Here is an 18,237-nt window from a genome sequence, read left to right as displayed (position 1 = left end):
TAAGCAAATACTCAAACTTAGATTTTTCGACCCAGGTCTCGTAGAAACAGCAAAGCATGTTTATCAATTGTATTTCCACTTTATTTTGTTCTCTTCAGAAGAGCCAGTCTACCTATCCTCCCAGTCCTACATGGCTGACAGCAGCTTGAGTGAGGAGATGAGTCAGTTTGACTTCTCAACAGGAGTCCAGAGCTTCTCCTACAATTCCCAGAATCCTGCTGGACACAGCCGTACCATAAGGAGCAGGGTCAGTCAGATTACCTTGTCTCTCTCCATGCATACCTGTTGTTTTTGCATCTTTCAAAAGTCATAAATAAATGCATTGAGTTGTGTAGTTATCCAATATTTTCAACACTAGATTTTCTAGTTAAATGGATATAACCAACTGAGATAAAGCCATGCATTTGTGGATAGTTTCCCCATGAAAATGCGGAACGGTAGTGTTAATGAAATCAAATCCACAGACATAATTTGTTCCGCAAATGCAGATTCAACAGTTCTAAAGCGAAAGTGTTGGCTAACTATACAATGCTTTTATTTAAAACTTAAGATAAAGATGTTTGTCAATGCTTTTGTTTTTATCCACACATTGTGATGCATGTTTGCAAATGTGAGAGAATTTACTTACATATCTTGATCCATATTTACAAATCATCAGGTCTACGCTTTTCTCCAAGATAATATCAATATCAGGCTAAGTCAGGTTAGGTATAGCTTTTAAGGGATCAAACGCATCAGGGTAAAAATATTTCCTGCTGTAAAGGCTTAAAGGGGCAATCTGGTATTCAAACAATAACAATGCGGTCTCCCCGCCACTTTTTTGATAAACAGCTGAGAGATGGGTCTGGAGAAAATAACCACTCTCATAGATGAAGCTACAGTATGGATACAAGAACTGACCATCCATGAGATAAAAATGATAGTTTTAACCGTGTTTTGAAGCTATACAGTGTTTATTTACAAATACATTGTAATGGGGTAAACAATTGTATATTTTGGGTTCTGATGGGGTAAGACAGTTGAACTAAGCTCATGAGGCATTTATAAGTTATATTCTTCAAGAATCAATTGCTATATGTAATTTATTTAAAAGTCCCAAAATGTATGTACCAATCCCAGATTGCCCCTTTAATCTGAACTCGCTCAATCGTTTTTATTTCACCACTGAGCCTTCTTTGTTTATTTACTATTTATTACTGTTTGCAATGATTTGGATTGTGAAACTTGTGGAAAATTGTGGAACTATTGATTGATTTCTATTGGTTTTTGGTTACAAAAATGTTAATAGTTAGTGGGTCGTGACAGTGGCTAGAAAGCAAAAAACAAAGTTTGGATTGTCCATAGACTGGTTTTAGGTCAAGGAAGCAAAAATGTGATTTTGAACTATCCCCTTAGGAACGAGTGGAGGGCATTGTGGCTAAGGAGTCTGTGGATCTGGAAATGGATGAAGTGAACGAGCACGAGTGCATGGCCACCATGACTGCTCTGATAGGCCACATGCAGAGGAACAACATCACTCCTACAGTGGAGCAGGTCAGCATCACATGGAATACACAGGAATACCATGGTGGATTGTGATTGAAATGTCCATGCAGGTGTCTTTCACAAACAAATCACAGTTGGGAGCATGTTAGAATTGCAGAAAAGTGTATTTTTCAGGTATAACATTATATAGGGTCAACCTGCTTTCTTTTGATGCAAGCCTATCACAGATACAGTGCCCTGTGTAAGTAATGTCCCAGTGAAGCAATTTTTCTTCTTTTGGCTCTATACTCCAAAGGTTATACTTGTCTGCAACTCTAGACACTAGAGTGCAAGGCACTGCATGTCTTCAGCCCAGTTCAGCTCACTTTCATCGTGCTGAAAAGAAAATATCTGAACAAGCAGTGTGGATGATTATTTAATCTTTTGGAATGTTATTCTGTCCAGCACTTGAAACAATGCATTTTTCTCTTTCACTTTTCATTGTGTAGGGGACTGAACCCAGTGAACTCCCACCCTGGATGAAGTTCCTGCAAGGAAAGTTGGGAAATCCATCTACACCACTAAATATCCGACTCTTCATTGCAAAGTTAATCATCAACACTGAGGAGGTGAAGGCTTCCTTTCCACCCTTACACACATCTATCCATCCACCACCTTACAATGACTCTTCTCCTTTGCATACAAGTAATACATATGATTTATGACATGTAGATATCTGGAACTGGGTCACTATCACAATTCATACATGATCATTATTGTATTATATCAAATATCTGGGGTAGCTATTATTTGCTGTAGCACACCTGCCAGTATAGGGCCTACATAATTACAAACTGGCAGCCGGTCCCTCTCTACATTTTCTCTAAACTCTGTCATGACTAAATATCACTTGAATTTGGTCTGAAATGTTTACATAGTGTCAGAACCAAGTAGACAAGGTGGTGCAGCACCCATCTTACATTCTTTGGGGAGAACCCTGGGGGGTTGGGAGAAATTTGTGATCTGATTGGCAAAAACTGTGTTCCAAGCCATGCACACAGCTGAGAAAGGGGTGCCAGCCGGGCGATTAACATATTCAGTAGATCAGAGTTTAAAAGCTTCATGGTTGAGCGACGGTATCGCAGGGGCACCGCCATGGCAGTAGGGAGTCATTTTACAGTAGGGAGTTTATTTTACAATTTCACAGGTTTTATTCAAGGTATTACACCTTGGCAAAACAACCACCAGGAGGCATCTAATGGAAATGCTTACAAGGTGTTATAGATCCCTTTCAGTGTTTACAAACATTGCTGTCTGTGGGCTGTAGTAAACAACATTAACAACTATATCCTGACAGCAAACTCCACATGTTGAGTACTCTGGGTACAGTAGTCTGGGCACAGTACCTTCCTTAACATGTTGTCACGGTTACATGACTGTGAAGCATCTGAGAACGTGCAGTAAAGTTCTACAATTCTCTGAAGGAATTCCCTGCTTTTTTTTCTCACATTTAAAACGTGTAAACGAGATGTTTCCTCCCGTCCCGTCCATCCCGTCTCTCCGACTGGCAATAGGCTGTTGCGTGAAGGCTTAAAAAATAGCAGTCCTTATTTTACAGCATAGCCTTTCATTCTTTTAAAACAGTTTTATTTAACAGTATTATTTGAAAGCAGTATTTGAGGGCTAGTTTGCGATTAACGGGAGAGTGGTAGCAGGAAATGTGTATGAAATACATTTAATTAGAGGCAAAATTGTGGACGGTGGCTTTGTAAATCAGTGGGTACAGCTGCGTGCAACATTCTTTTTACTTTAAATTCAAAACCTAACCCTTAAGTCCTTGGGCTGCCTCTCAAATAATGTTAGAAAAGAGCAAAGATGACAATGAATTAAAGGCTAAGAACTACAAGTTAGACTACAAACATAGTTTCCATTACATTCCATTACATAAACTAGAAAAATAAGTTCCAGAAGAAGCTTTGGGCTGGCAGTCTTATTTTTGTAGTAGGAAACATTTAAAGATGGTTAACGATGGATGGATGGATGGATGAGCTGGGTAGAAAGTGAGATAGTAGGATGGGCCAATTGATAAAAGATGGTCAGAGGGTAGAATATAGGCAGATAGATGAGGGAGGGTTGGAAGATAGATAGATGGATAGAAGAAAGATGTTGGCTGGGTAGTTTAAAGTAAGTGAGAGTAGGATGGTCAGACGGTAGGATATCCAGAGAGATGAGAGAAGAAGGTTAGAGGCTTGTTACGGTGGTTTTATTGGGGTGTAACTACTTCCTGTGCTGGACAGGTCTAATTTTCTTGTAAATGTCGTCCTCAGGTTTTTCGACCATATGCCAGGCTGTGGCTGGGACCACTGTTACAGCTTGTCGTCTCTGGAAACAACGGAGGAGAAGGCATTCATTTCATGGTGGTGGATATAGTGGTCACAGTCCTCTCCTGGATAAGCCTGGCCAGTCCCAAGGTTTGTTGGACTTTCTTCTATGCCCTTCCTCATTTACTACTCCCAGAATATAATAAAAAAAAAAACTTTAACGCAGCTCCTTACATGCAATTGACCTGCTTTTTGCAGCTATTGGTTTCTGTGTTAATAATATATGATTAATTTTAAATGTATAATGTGTACATTGTTTTAACACAATTAATCACATTTCCTACAACTGTTGCTATTGAGAGGCACCTTTCAATTCCTATCTCTCTGGAAATTTAATAGACTAGAAAAACTAGCCTCTTTTTCACAGGCGATGTATCTGCGACATAATGCCTGTTATCTTTATATTGACATTCTGACACACTTTTTTGTTTTATTTAATTTTTTTATCAAAACCAGAGGAAGCTCCTCCCCCACCTCCATGCTGTTGTTTTTTTAATTTTCGTCCTATAGTTGTTTACAGAAGCTAGCGAGCTAGTTGGTTCAACAGTATGAAAACAAAAACTTTTTGTTTGACATTTTGTATTTCAAAACTGGATATGTTTGCTTGTGATATCTGTTTGGTGATTCATTCATGAGAATTCAAATTCGTCAGAAAATCGTATGTTACGTTAACAATGTGCCAAATTCAGTGGGGGAGAGGTATATGTGATTGAACAAAGAGCATCTGATCATGCATGTAATATGTAGATTTCCCTTGGAATTGAACACTTACATCTGTATACATTTTCATCCCAGGGCAACACCAGAGACGAAGTCTTGGCTAATCGTCTACTGGAGTTCCTCATGAAGAACAGCTTTCACCCCAAGAGGGCCGTCTTCAGGCACAACCTGGAGATCATTCGGACAGTGGTGGAGTGCTGGAAAGACTGCCTACATGTGCCCTACAAGTAACAATGATATTGCCCTACTGATAACACTGTCTATGAAGCCCATAATATGAGTTATAATACAGTTTTTATACAGTCATGGCCAAAAATATTGGCACCCCACACCACTTCTTTCAGATAATGCACCACTTCTCCCAGAAAAAGGTTGCAATTAATTGCTTTGGTATTCACATGTTTATTTATTTTGTTTGCATTAGAACAACATAAAAGCAGAGAAAAAAAAGCCAAAAAAGAAAGAAAGCACTGGAGAGTGGGTGCTATGGTTTGGGCATGTGTAGCTGCCACAAGAACTGTCTAACTTGTCTTAATTGATGATGTTACTGTTGGCAGAAGCAGCAGAATGTATTCTTAAGTGTACAGAAACATCTTGTCTGCTCGAGTACAAGCAAATGCCTCCAAATGCATTGGATGGCGCTTCATCATACAGTAAGACCATGACCCAAAACATACTGCCATGGCAACTAGGGAGTTTTTCAGGGCCAAAAAGCGGAAAGTTATTGACGGGCCAAGTCAATCTTCAGATTTAAACCAATGCTTGCTTTTAGCCACTATAGTCCACTGATTTTGCGGAATTCAATCATTAGCATTGATTAAGTATCCCGCTGGGACCATATATATTGAAAAATGTATGCACTCACTGCAATGTAAGTCGGTTTGGATAAAAGCGTCAGCTAAATGGCATATATTATTAATGTAGTTTCAGTTCCACTTGAAACTGGGCTGTGAAGTGTCTCACCTTTTATCTATGTGCAGCCTGATCTACGAGCGTTTCTGTGGCATCGACCCCAAGAGTAAAGATAACATAGTGGGACTTCAACTGCTGGGGATCATTCTGGCCAATAACCTTCCAGTGTATGACGCCTCCTGTGGAATCGACTATGAGAGGTAACAGGCCTGTATGTTTGTCATAAATGTTAAAGGTACCAGCTGCCTATGTGAACTACAAAGGAAGTTGCTGAAGAAACTTTGTGGACTTGCCTCAGCTGGCTAATTTTTTTTTTCTTGTCAGTAGTGTTTAGAAATGTCTTTAGTAAAGCAGTAGTAATAACTGTAGTGGTTGGTGTATTGGTGACTGTTAATAGTAGTTGTAGTGACTTTATTAGATAGTGAGGTTGTTACTGTGTATGGGATAGTTGTATTTATTAGCAATGTAGTTGACGGGGACAATGCACATGACTGAACATTTCACTTTACACACTATCAATATAAACTGATTTACATCCATAGTTCCTGGGCAGGGTAAAAGCATGGCATCACTTAAACAACATAATCAACAACAGAATATATATATATTTATATATATATATATATATATATATATATATATATATACATACATCTTGAAAACAAGGCTAGTTCAGTGGAGAGAATACACTGGTTATTGTGAGTTAATAATATAAAAGAAATCAGACTTTATTTGTATAGCACATTTCATACATAAATTCTATACAAAATACCTTGCAAACATGCAAATCCAAGTCCTAGTATGGCAGTTTGTAGGAGCATTGACAGTCAACTGTAAATGTTCCAAGGAAAGTTGATTGTAAAACATGCTCTAATTTTTGCAGTGGAGAGGTTGAGGGATGGAGGTGTTGTTTAATGTGTCATGTGTTTTCAGGTACATCCAGTCCCTCACCAACAACCTGTCCTTCACAAGATACAAAGAAGTCTCCTCTGCCACTGCTGAGATTATTGGCCTGATCTTGAAGAACATGACTGAAAAAGACAGTGTATGTGTTAACTTTATCTTCATAATCTTGTACAAAATTTGATCAAATGGCTGAATCCATCATTTGATTTAATTATTTAAATATGTCCTGAATTCTTACTGAAGGCACTATAAATGAAAATGATATGTAAGTGTATAAATCGTGAACCATCCCATTAACTATGACAACATTGGTTAACTTAATGCTGAAGACCTGCTTTTTCTTTCAGCAGCCCGATACAGCTTTACTCAGTCTTGCTACTAGTAAGTTAACGGATCTGAAGAAAAAAGAAATGGATGACAGCTTCATTATTTGCTTGAGCAAAGCGTCAAAGCACTTTCCTCCAATTATGGACAGGTAAGAATGATTATTTATATATATATATTTTTGTAGTATATCTATGACTTATTGAAATGCATATGTATCCTTTTTATTTGACTAGTTGCCCTCCGTGAGAGATATCCCAGGATGGGGTTAGCCTTGGATAGAACAGAGAGTTTACACACATAACGTATTCAAAGGCTTTGTGCAACTACCCCTTTAGAAATCCTCTCTGGGCCTGATGGGGTCTCATTTGACAAAAGTGAAAGATAAACTTGGGAAATTGAGCACATGCGCAAAGAGGAAAAAAAAACCAAGTCTACTTACGGACTGGTATGTAGGGCTGAAGGAGATCGGCCATGTAGGGTGGACAAGGTAACAAGCGTTACAGTAATCAGCCTAGACTTGACAAATGCATGAACCAATTTTTCAGCATGAAAAGACACTGTCTTATTTTTACAATATTGCGCAGGTTAAAAAAAGCTGTTCTTAATGTGAGTGTTTTTTGGGACTGTACTTTTTGGGGAGACCAGACATCCTTCTAAATGTAGGACCATATCTGTGAACTTGGACTTCAGATTAACAACCAACAATTACATTTTATCAGAGTTTTAGAAGAATTAATGTTTTCACAATGCCATGTTTTTAAAGCTGTAATCGGGGGGGGTGGGGGGGGGGAATCAAATGTACGTAGTTATCAGCTACGCACAAGGTTCAGCTTTACACATGGTCAAAATAGAATAATGCTATTTGTGTGTTTTTGTTTGCGTGTTTGTTATTAGGTTTGTGAACGCCGTGTTTTTCCTACTACCGAAGCTGCATGGTGTGTTGAAGACCCACTGTCTGGAGTGTGTGTTGAGCCGAGCGGAGGTCATCCCAGACATCTACCTGCAGCTCAAGACTAAGGGCTTCACACAGATGATGGGCCACAGGTCAGCCATGACTGCTGCTCCAGCTCTCATTTACTTTACTGTATATGGCACACATATGGTATACATGGTATATATCACATACATTTATCTGAAATGCAAAGGTGCATGATAAAAGACCAATTGAAAGCATTCCGTTCAGAATGCTACAGACAGGCCAAGTGCCAAATCTGTCAAAACTATGTGTTCAGTCCCAGGGGTCAAATGAATTAAAGGTGCTAGGTCTGTTAGACATCTGTTGGAAATCTGCCACCTCTGGCCACCCAGGTTTCTGGGGTTTGGGAGCAGACATCCCAGGAGATGCTGAAGTAGAAGCCATTGTTGGAGAAGCTTTTCCCTTTCTCAATACCAACCCCGAAAACAGCAAGGTTCCAATCCTGAAGAACAAAGATTATAATTGCAGACACTCTTGCTTCCCTCTGCAGTACATGTAATCTTAATTTAGAAATGACCATTGGTTCTGTAGTAGCCTGTCCTACAATTTAAATTGGTAAAGGAGACAAATGCAATATGATTGCTGTGAGAATAAACACCTCAGTTTACTGTGAGAATAAATTACTCACTTTGACGAGGCCTATAATCACATTATGTACATACTGTATGACTGGAACTCTCTTACTTGTCTTCATTGATGATGTAACTGCTGTTGGCAGCAGCAGAATGAATTCTGAAGGGTACAGAAACATCTTGTCTGCTAAAGTACGATCAAATGCCTACATTCTCATTGGACAGTGCTTCATCCTGCAGCAAGACAATGACCCCAAACATACTACCATAGCAACTAGGGAGTTTTTCAAGGTCAAAAAGTGGAAAGTTATAGAGTGGCCAAGTCAATCCTCAGATCTTTTGCCAAAAAAAACAAAAAAACAAACAACAACTGAAGATGGCTGCAGTCTGGTGGAGTCCATGGGTTGCAGATTTCAGGCAGTTATTGTTGACCAAATACTAAACATGAGTGTTTTATTTGGACATTATATTATTTTTTCCCAATACTTTTGGAGCCGTGAAATAGGGGAGTAAGTTTCTAAATGGTGAAACCAATCTCAAAGAATTTTAAATTTTTTCTTTGTGTAAAAGCTGAGAATCTCTACTTTGACCCCATAGTAATTGTTTGATTTAAAATCCAAACTTGGGAGTATAGAGCTAAAAGAAGAATAAATGCTTCTTCTTTCCAATACTTATGGAGGGCACTGCAAGTTTGTTCTATAATAATGTGGTTGTCTTACACAGTATGCTGAGATCTTCCCTCTCACACAATATTAACGACTGCAATGCGTCATTGAGGTAGTTAGCCAAAGCTAAATAGACTGACTACAGTTCTCATGGTGACCGTGCTCTGCTGTTGTTGACAAATTGATACTGTATATTTAACACTGACCTACTGTATGAACTGCAATAACATACTCAAATGTATCATCCCCTTGCCCTCTACATTTTAGGTAATGTCGGTCAAAATGACACATGTGGAAACAAGGCCTAGTGAAGTCTTGAACGGCACAATCTACCAGTTGCATTCCCTGTCAAAAGTGAAACCATTTGTCCTTGCTGTTCTCTTAGGGATGAGGCAAGACAGAGAGTTTGTCTCGATATCCTCCACAAAATTCTCCCCAAGCTAAAGCCAGAGGAGCTTCAGGAGGTCCTGGGAGCAGTCACATCCTTCATCTCTCACCCCTCGCCAGCTTGCAGAGAGAAGATGTACGATATCCTCATGTGGATTCAGGACAACTACAGGTTAGCCTCCCCATCTGTTTGCCACCATTGCGCTTTTTTAGTTCTTGAAGCCCTTTGAAATTCTGAATCATTTTAAAGGCACCATGCGCAGTTCCGAATTAGCTGGCCCACAATTCCGGGTGAACAGAGTAGAAAACATGGCATTGCGCTTAGTAAAGGTAACCAGGGAGACAGTTTACCAACACAACAACCATGAAAATTTTAGTATTTTAGCAAAATTGTTGGGAAATGGCAGCCTATACAGTTACCTGAGAACAGTATGCATCTTCCTTGCTGCCCTGTAGTCAGAGACATAACAACTAGTGGTGCAGATTTACTGTGACCTCAGGCCTTACTATAATTTTACCTCTAAACAAATTATTTAACACTAGAACCTCCGGGCCCTCATTATTAACCAATGCTTCCAGAGTGATGTCTTGGGATGTCAATTTTTTTACATTCGTTTTTTCAGTGTAATCAGATCAATACCATGCAAAAAGAATGCACTGGTTGTGTTTAGTCAGGACTTAACAATCATTAGCAGGTATCCAAAAGTACCACAAACAACCAAAAACAAACACAAACAGGTACCCAGAAGTACCCCAAACAGCCACACAAAGGTAGCCAAACATTTAAAACTTTTTAGGCCCCGAGATTAACACACACACACACACACTACACTCATATGTGTACAACATTCACGACCATAACTACTGCAATATAGTGCCTTTGGAAAGTATTCAGACCCCTTCACGTTTTCCACATTTTGTTGTGTTATAGACTCAATTTAAAATGGATTACCTTCAAAGAATTTGCCATCAATCCACACATTTTGTTTTAGTTTTAGTTTATACACCCAGAACTTTCAAAATGATGTATTGTGCCTTGCAATTGGCTTCTTTTTTTCACACTGCAAATAATTACCATATTTAATCGTTCTAATTTATTTGGCTTGATTAGGCATTATTACGCTTTTTGAATTGGCTTGAGAGCCAAAGATACTAGCCTATTTCTCAGTCAGTTTGCATTGTAAAAAAAATGTAATTAAGCTATTGTTTTCAGTGATGCAGAGAGTCAGTCTGACAGTACCTCAGTAGAGGTCCTCAACACAGCAAAAGACATCCTCCTTCAGGGACTCACTGACGAAAACCAAGGCCTACAGTAAGTACCTGTTCCCATGCTAGCTTCTTTATTAGTGCTTTTAGTACTTTTTCAATAAGGCTTTTTGTTGTTATCGCTTGACCTCTTTGAAGTCTGATCCTTAATGTACCTGTGCACTGGTTTTTCGACTTTATAAACTTGCATTATCAGTTTATTGAATAATCAAACACCTTCCCCCTCTCCCTCTCTCTGCAGGCTGTACGTTCGTAACTTCTGGAGCCATGAAAAGCGCTTGCCCACTGCCACCCTGGAGCGTATGCTTGTGTTGCTCCATTCTCTGTACTCGAGCCGGATTGAAGAGCGCTTCCTAAGTCTGGCCACCAACCTTCTGCTGGAGATGACCAGTCAGAGTCCAGACTATACACGCAGCATGTTTGAGTATCCACTGTCCGAGTGCAAATTCCAGGTCAGCAGAATTCAGAGGCTCATTGTAATGCATGGAACGGAATGAGGAATGGTATCAAACACACGTGAATGGTATCAAACTCACAGGGCTTACGCTGTGCATGCCAGTGCATGCCAAGGCCAAGTGCTTTTCCACAGTCACTCCTGGGCTTCAACAGTGCTTACTCTGGGCATATTCGGTGCTTAAAACTACTAACTAACTACTAAAACTTCTACCTCCCTGGTCCGTGTTAGGCCAAACAGGACTAGGGGCATGGTTTAGAGCGAGGGTGGGATGTTATTATCAACCAAGTGCTTTACTTGACTCGCAAACTTGGTGGTTGGCAAGCATAATTCAAGTTAGCTGGCTGTAACTACACAATCTAATGTATTTGAATAGCACTTTTTATAAACTCCTTAAATTACCGGAACCTGTTGGAAAAAGGATTTGAAATGTTTGATTGATTGATTAATTGATTGATTAATTATTTGATTAATTGATTTTATATTGAGAAACACAGATTCACACAGAGCATCTGTCCCAGAGGGACACAAGAAAGTATGAAACCACTGTGGTCCTTGTTGAAAACACACAAGACAGACAAAAACACAAACAATAAAAACACTCCAATTTATAAACCTCATACCAAAATAGATAATAATTGAAAGACCACTATTATACCAGAATACAACACAACAATCAACCTGTCTTGATCCTATCATGGGTCCGTACAACAATACTAAAAACTGTACATAAAAAATAGCTACAGGGCACTGGCCCTGGCTGCCATTCTCCTAACAGTGTAAATATAAGTCTCCAGAGATGAGCTCTAACCTGTCCTTTAAAAACACCCCAGGACTGGGACAGTTTAATTGGCAATTAGAGGCTATTCCACAGCAAAACATCTGTATAACAGAAAGAGCCTCATGCTGCACAACACAATTAATTAGTCAACTCATCTAATCCCCACACCTCCGTATCTCTAAGGACTATGTGATTGATTCGAACTGGCGACTCAGGAGCACCGTCCTAACCCCTATGTTTGTGGAGACCCAAGCCACTCAGGGCCAGCAGAGCTCAGCGTCTCAACCAGGAACCATGAGGGGCCAGCTCAGATCCACCCAAGCCTCCCTGGAGTTCACCAGGACTCAAACTGCAGGTATCCCCTTAGCTGGAATGTACCACTCCAATGTTTTCTCCTTTGGGGTCATGGAGATACTACTCCCTATAACTGGTCGGCCTAGTGTTTATGACTCCTGTTACTTGATACTTAATGCCCACTACGAAGAGCTTATTGCACAGTCTAGGTTGTCCTGTGTCACAACTCTGCTTTCAAGGCTAGTGCATCCTCTGCCCATATATATGTTTCTTATGGTGTGTGTATGTTTTATATGGAGGTCTGCTGTGTTTCCCTTTGCTTCAGGACGTCGCTCTTCATATAACTGGTTGACAGGCAACAGTGTGGACACACTAGCTGAGTACACCCTCTCCTCAGAGTCTCTTTCCTCCTTACTGGTGTTTGGCAAGAAGACAGAGAGGCAGCAAGCAGCCTGGAGGCCAACCGGGGAAGGTTTTGGCACCAGACGCCTTACTGCACCTACAGACGAGGGCGATAGTCGCAGTAAAGGTCAGTCTGCAAGTCTAATAGAACCATTTTTTTCAAAATGAGCAGGCAGCAACACCCAAATGTAAGTTTTGGAGTGATCAAATGGATTTTCAGCAAATACTTAAACACTGATATTATTTCCTATTGCCCATCCACAGTGATCACTGAGGCTTTAGATATCTATGAGGCTTGGATGTGCAAACAAATAATATTTTGAGACCATGCAAATATTTGATGCCATTTGATATAAACATTTGTTTGAGTAAAAGGCCAATTAAAATCTGTAATATTCAGAGACTATTATATATTAAACATTAACAGATGCTTTTATCCGAAGCGACTTACAGTGAGTGCATACATCTTTAAAATATATGGTCCCAGCAGGAATCAAACCCTTGTATGTTACTTTATTTCATCTCACATGGCAGGAAAATACATTGCTGGAATACATGGGTATTTACAACAATAAAGTACATAATACATACAGATAAACATATTTGGCAACTGATCTGTCCAACTTATTGAATCTGGCTAAAGTCGGCTAATTAGTCATCAAAGGAATGAGTTGGGGGATATCCTGTAACGCTCTGTGTGTACACAGGGGACTGTGACTTTGGGACTGTCTTGTGTGTCTTTTGGTGGAGGTTTTTTCTGGATGGGGGTAGCCAGTACCTGAAGTGGGATGTGAGTTTGCAAAAGGAGAGAGCAGGCAACAGTGCAACTGCAACTTTTTCCACATTTTGTTGTGTTACAACCTGACTTTAAAATTGATTAAATTTAGATGTTTTGACACCGATCTACACAAAATACACATAATGTCAAAGTGAATTGGTCCATAGACTGTCTAGTGAGAGCGAGCAATGCGCTGACATTTTGTTACTCCTCTTCTTTAACAGCTGAGAGTGAGCAACGTGCTGACATTCTGAGGTTGAGACGGAGGTTCCTCAAGGATCAAGAGAAAGTTAGCTTGAGCTTTGCTAAGAAGGAAATCCGAGAACAGAGAAACCAAAAGGTATCCAATGTCAAGACGGCCTCTTTTCATGCGTTAGTGAGAGATGGTTCACTATTTAATTATTTATTAGGATCCCCATTAGCTGCCACTTAAGTGACTACTAGTCTTCCTGGGGTCCAGAAATCAACACAAAACGTTTTTTTTTGTTATTTTGACACAATCTCCCATGTTGACGATTGACCCAGATGTTTTTTTAAATAAAGATAGTTTACCATTTTACAACTTATAGTGACATGGTTCCTTAAAGTTAGTTGTTTTTAATAGCCACTACACTATGGGAGTGATGCGAACAAAAAAAAGTTCTTCATTTGTGGCCAAATCACCTCAACATAACTTCCAACGAGTTCATTTGAGGTGATTTGGACAAAATTGTTCAATATAGCTGTTTTTGTTCCCCTATCACTCCCATTAGTTTTTTTGGTGGTACAAAGACTTCTGACAGGAATTCAAACTGAGTTTTTTTGCAGACTAAGGAAGATAAATAAAATATTATATGATTTAAACACTACTTTTCAAGTATTTTTTGGTAATATGCCCACTACAGCCCTCAGAGGACATATACAGTAGTTGCCACACAAGAAGCTTTGGGATTTCTAAAAGTATATTTTGGTGCTCAATGGAGCAGGAAGCTTTGCACTCCGTTTACTCCTGTTCTATCTGCAAGTTCAACGATCACAGCAGCTGGACATGACTAAATAACAATGGTAAGCACTTCTGGGTTAATCGTCAACATTGGAGATGTATCTTAAAATAAATGGTACTGTAAGTGTCAAAATAGGGAACCATTCCTTTAATGGAGGAAGAAACTACTTACCCCTTTTACTCCCGTTTTATCTTCATGTTGATCTCCAAGGTAAGCACTTAAAACCATCTGTGTCTGCTATATGTAAAGACTAAAGTGTCGAAATAGTTAACCATCCCTTTAAAGTAAACTAAACTAACCCTAAGCGTACTGTACATGCAAAGTTTTACAATCTTCTGGAATGGATAATGATTAATTAATGAACTCATGTTCATTATCCATAGTTCAAGATCCATATTTTCAGTATTGAAAAACCATGTAAATATCTGCGGTAGTCACCGTTTCAATCAACCCCAACAGGGTGCTATGAATGTCAAAGATTCATCAAGTAGTGTGTTTCTGCTGATTTCCATTTGTAGTCCCTGGGCAGGTTTACTATACTAGCTTGATTCTGTGTGTAACAGGATAAGATGGCGGATCAGAGGTTGAGAAGGGAGGCCCAGGTGACTCTGTACCGCAGCTACAGAGTGGGAGACCTGCCTGATATCCAGATCCACTACGGCAGCCTTATTGCTCCGCTGCAAGCTCTGGCACAGGTGGGTCTCACAAGGCAACCTTGAACGTAACCTTTATACTGTACATAACCTCTACCTACAACCTTTATACATAACCTCTACTTCCAACTAACCTTCATACATAACCTTTATACATAACCTCTACCTCCAACCTTTATACATAACCTATACTTCCAAGGTCTGGCACAGGTGGGTCTCACATCATGGCAAATTTACCAGCAATGCTTTTGCTCGTTCCATACAACATAAGAAAGAAAGTAAAGGCAAAACTATTTTTACAGACATAATTAATTTGCATTACCTAGAGTGTTACTAACCCTGAGAGTTGTTTAGTAAGCTATCCAAAGTGTATGATAAATATTCATTCAAACACACTCGATAATAACATGTTTGATGGTTAGTGTAATAGCCAGACATGGCAAAATAGAAAACGGAGGGCTGATTAGTATAGTATACCTGGCAACCTGAACGTTTCCTACATGTACAGTGCCCTACATATGTGTTGGAAAGAGGGAGCATTGTGTCTTCTTTTAGCTTCTAAACTCCCAACAGTTTGGATTTGAAATCAAACAATTACTATGGGGTCAAACTAGAGTATTCTCATACATGGAATGCTTTCAAATGAAACTGTCAAAACATTTTTAAAATAATGAAAGGCTATACTGTAAAATATACGATTTTTTCACGACTAACCGTGAAAACTGTCGCAATGACAGGGTCAGTTCAATATACACTCACCTGCCACTTTATTAGGTATACCTGTTCAACTGCTCGATAATGCAAATATCTAATCAGCTAATCACATGGCAGCAACTCAATGTATTTAGGCATGTAGACATGGTCAAGACGACCTGTTGAAGTTCAAACCGAGCATCAGAATGGGGAAGAAAGGTGATTTAAGTGACTTTGAACGTGGCATGATTGTTGGTGCCAGGCGGGCTGGTCAGAGTATTTCAGAAACTGCTGATCTACTGGGATTTTCACGCACAATCTCTAGGGTTTACAGAGAATGGCCCGAAAAAGAGATAATATCCAGTGAGCGGCAGTTCTCTGGGCGAAAATGCCTTGTTGATGCCAGAGGTCAGAGAATGGCCAGACTGGTTCGAGATGATAGAATGGCAACAGTAACTCAAATAACCACTCGTTGCAACCAAGGTATGCAGAAGACCATCTCTGAACGCACAACATGTCGAACCTTGAAGCAGATGGGCTACAGCAGCAGAAGACCACACCGGGTGCCACTCCGGTCAGCTAAGAACAGGAAACTGAGGCTACAATTTGCACGGGCTCACCAAAAATGGACAATAGAAGAGTGGAAAAACGTTGCTTGGTCTGATGAGTCTCGATTTCTGCTGCGACGTTCAGATTGTAGGGTCAGAATTTGGCGTAAACAACATGAAAGCATGGATCCATCCTGCCTTGTATCAACGGTTCAGGCTGGTGGTGGTGGTGTAATGGTGTGGGGGATATTTTCTTGGCACACTTTGGGCCCCTTAGTACCAATTGAGCATTATTTAAACGCCACAGCCTACCTGAGTATTGTTGCTGACCATGTCCATCCCTTTATGACCACAGTGTACCCATCTTCTGATGGCTACTTTCAGCAGGATAACGCGCCATGTCACAAAGCTCACATCATCTCAAACTGGTTTCTTGAACATGACAACAAGTTCATTGTACTTCAATGGCCTCCACAGTCACCAGATCTCAATCCAATAGAGCACCTTTGGGATGTGGTGGAACGGGAGCATCATGGATGTGCAGCCGACAAATCTGCAGCAACTGCGTGATGCTATAATGTCAATATAGACCAAAATCTCTGAGGAATGTTTCCAGCACCTTGTTGAATCTATGCCACAAAGAATTAAGGCAGTTCTGAAGGTAAAAGGGGTCCCAACCCGGTACTAGCAAGGTGTACCTAATAAAGTGACCAGTGAGTGTATTTTATATGGACAACTCTAGCTCTTAGCTCCATGAATGAAATAACAAAAATCCACACTCCATGAATGAAATAACAAAAAATGCTTTACTGTATTAGGTAACAAATTAAAAACAAACATTTTTAGGAAGGTACCCAGACATGGAGTTAATTTAGTTTAAAACAGCCCACAGGCGGCAATGTTTGTAAACACTGAATGGGGTCTAAAACACATTGTAAGCCTATCCATTATAATTGCTCAACGATGCCCCCTGGTGGTTGTTTTGCTGAGGTGAAATACCTAAAATAAAACATGAATGCCATGGCGGTACTGCCGTGGTACCATCACTACACCATTAACCTATTTAACTCTGAAATACTGAATATTTGCCAAGATAGCACCAGCGTAAAAAAAACTTTAAAAAATCGCTAGCTTTCCAGCTAACTTTGCAAGCTAACTATGCAAGCTTGCTAAAAAAAATATATTTTATTTTTTTACACAAGACGATTAGTCATGTAGGAGACAAGATGATTTTTCACTTCCCTAATTTTTACCCATCTTTGGTAACTTGGCTGTGTCTGAAGTGTCTGTTTTCTGTGTATGTTTTCCTCAGAGAGATCCCACTCTTGCCAAGCAGCTGTTCAGTTCCCTCTTTGCTGGTGTCCTACAAGAAATGGAATCCCGCAAATCTCCAGGAGAAAGGAAGATGATCCTTGATGAGCTATTGAAGGATATGAACATCTTCCTAAGCAAGAGCACAGTGTACTTCCCTCCCTTTGTTGCATGTGTGCAGGTTCGATCCTTAACTCAAGTTTATTTATTATATAATAGTATTTTTTAAAGACCTGTATTCAAATAGTTACACAAATGAGTCACTTGTTGTGATATTTGCTAAATTATTTAAATTGCTTGTTTGTGGGAAAGAGTGATTCCAAGGTACATGCATGGACCTAAAATTGTATTTAAAAAGTTTAACCCTCAAGTGTTTATTTGGCCCTATCCGGGGCCTGTTTATTATCCGGGGCCTGTTTTCCACTCTTGTTTTTTCCTTCTGGTATGCAGGACATGAGCTACCAGCACAAGGAATTGCTACAGGTCCACCCTGCAGCTGTTAGCTCCAGCTGCCTTGCCAGCCTCCAGCAGCCCACTGGCATCCTTCTCCTGGAGGAGGGCTTGCTGCAGGGCTGCAGCCCAGAGGAGCCCCCTGCCAAACGGGCTCGCGGCCGCAAGGAAGTCCCCCCAGACACCGAGAAGTGGATACACTTGGCAAAGTAAGGTCCCCTTCGTAAAGGGTTTATAGGTGGTTTATAATAAGTTAATAAATCATTTATAACCAGTTTATTATTCAATTATTAACAATTTACAAACAGTTATAA

At 39.9% G+C, this 18,237-nt stretch overlaps 1 protein-coding gene across 1 annotated transcript in view; it reads left to right on the top strand.

The window, feature by feature from the left end:
• Nucleotides 1-18,237, top strand: part of prkdc (protein kinase, DNA-activated, catalytic subunit) — a 76,919-nt gene that overhangs the window by 32,750 nt on the left and 25,932 nt on the right. Inside the window, exons 41-58 of the mRNA XM_083675728.1 lie at nucleotides 99-247; nucleotides 1,396-1,533; nucleotides 1,974-2,093; nucleotides 3,792-3,935; nucleotides 4,641-4,792; nucleotides 5,546-5,677; nucleotides 6,411-6,522; nucleotides 6,731-6,858; nucleotides 7,605-7,754; nucleotides 9,309-9,482; nucleotides 10,524-10,622; nucleotides 10,818-11,028; nucleotides 11,995-12,166; nucleotides 12,431-12,634; nucleotides 13,510-13,625; nucleotides 14,832-14,963; nucleotides 17,475-17,654; nucleotides 17,924-18,132. Coding sequence (XP_083531854.1) covers nucleotides 99-247; nucleotides 1,396-1,533; nucleotides 1,974-2,093; nucleotides 3,792-3,935; nucleotides 4,641-4,792; nucleotides 5,546-5,677; nucleotides 6,411-6,522; nucleotides 6,731-6,858; nucleotides 7,605-7,754; nucleotides 9,309-9,482; nucleotides 10,524-10,622; nucleotides 10,818-11,028; nucleotides 11,995-12,166; nucleotides 12,431-12,634; nucleotides 13,510-13,625; nucleotides 14,832-14,963; nucleotides 17,475-17,654; nucleotides 17,924-18,132 — 2,722 coding nt within the window. The remainder of the gene's footprint in view (nucleotides 1-98; nucleotides 248-1,395; nucleotides 1,534-1,973; nucleotides 2,094-3,791; nucleotides 3,936-4,640; nucleotides 4,793-5,545; nucleotides 5,678-6,410; nucleotides 6,523-6,730; nucleotides 6,859-7,604; nucleotides 7,755-9,308; nucleotides 9,483-10,523; nucleotides 10,623-10,817; nucleotides 11,029-11,994; nucleotides 12,167-12,430; nucleotides 12,635-13,509; nucleotides 13,626-14,831; nucleotides 14,964-17,474; nucleotides 17,655-17,923; nucleotides 18,133-18,237) is intronic.

The sequence above is a fragment of the Argentina silus genome (assembly GCF_951799395.1).
Source record: "Argentina silus genome assembly, chromosome: 1".
Taxonomy (NCBI): Eukaryota; Metazoa; Chordata; class Actinopteri; order Argentiniformes; family Argentinidae; genus Argentina; species Argentina silus.
Note: the sequence above shows the minus strand (reverse complement) of the source record. Positions and strands in the feature narration are given on the sequence as shown.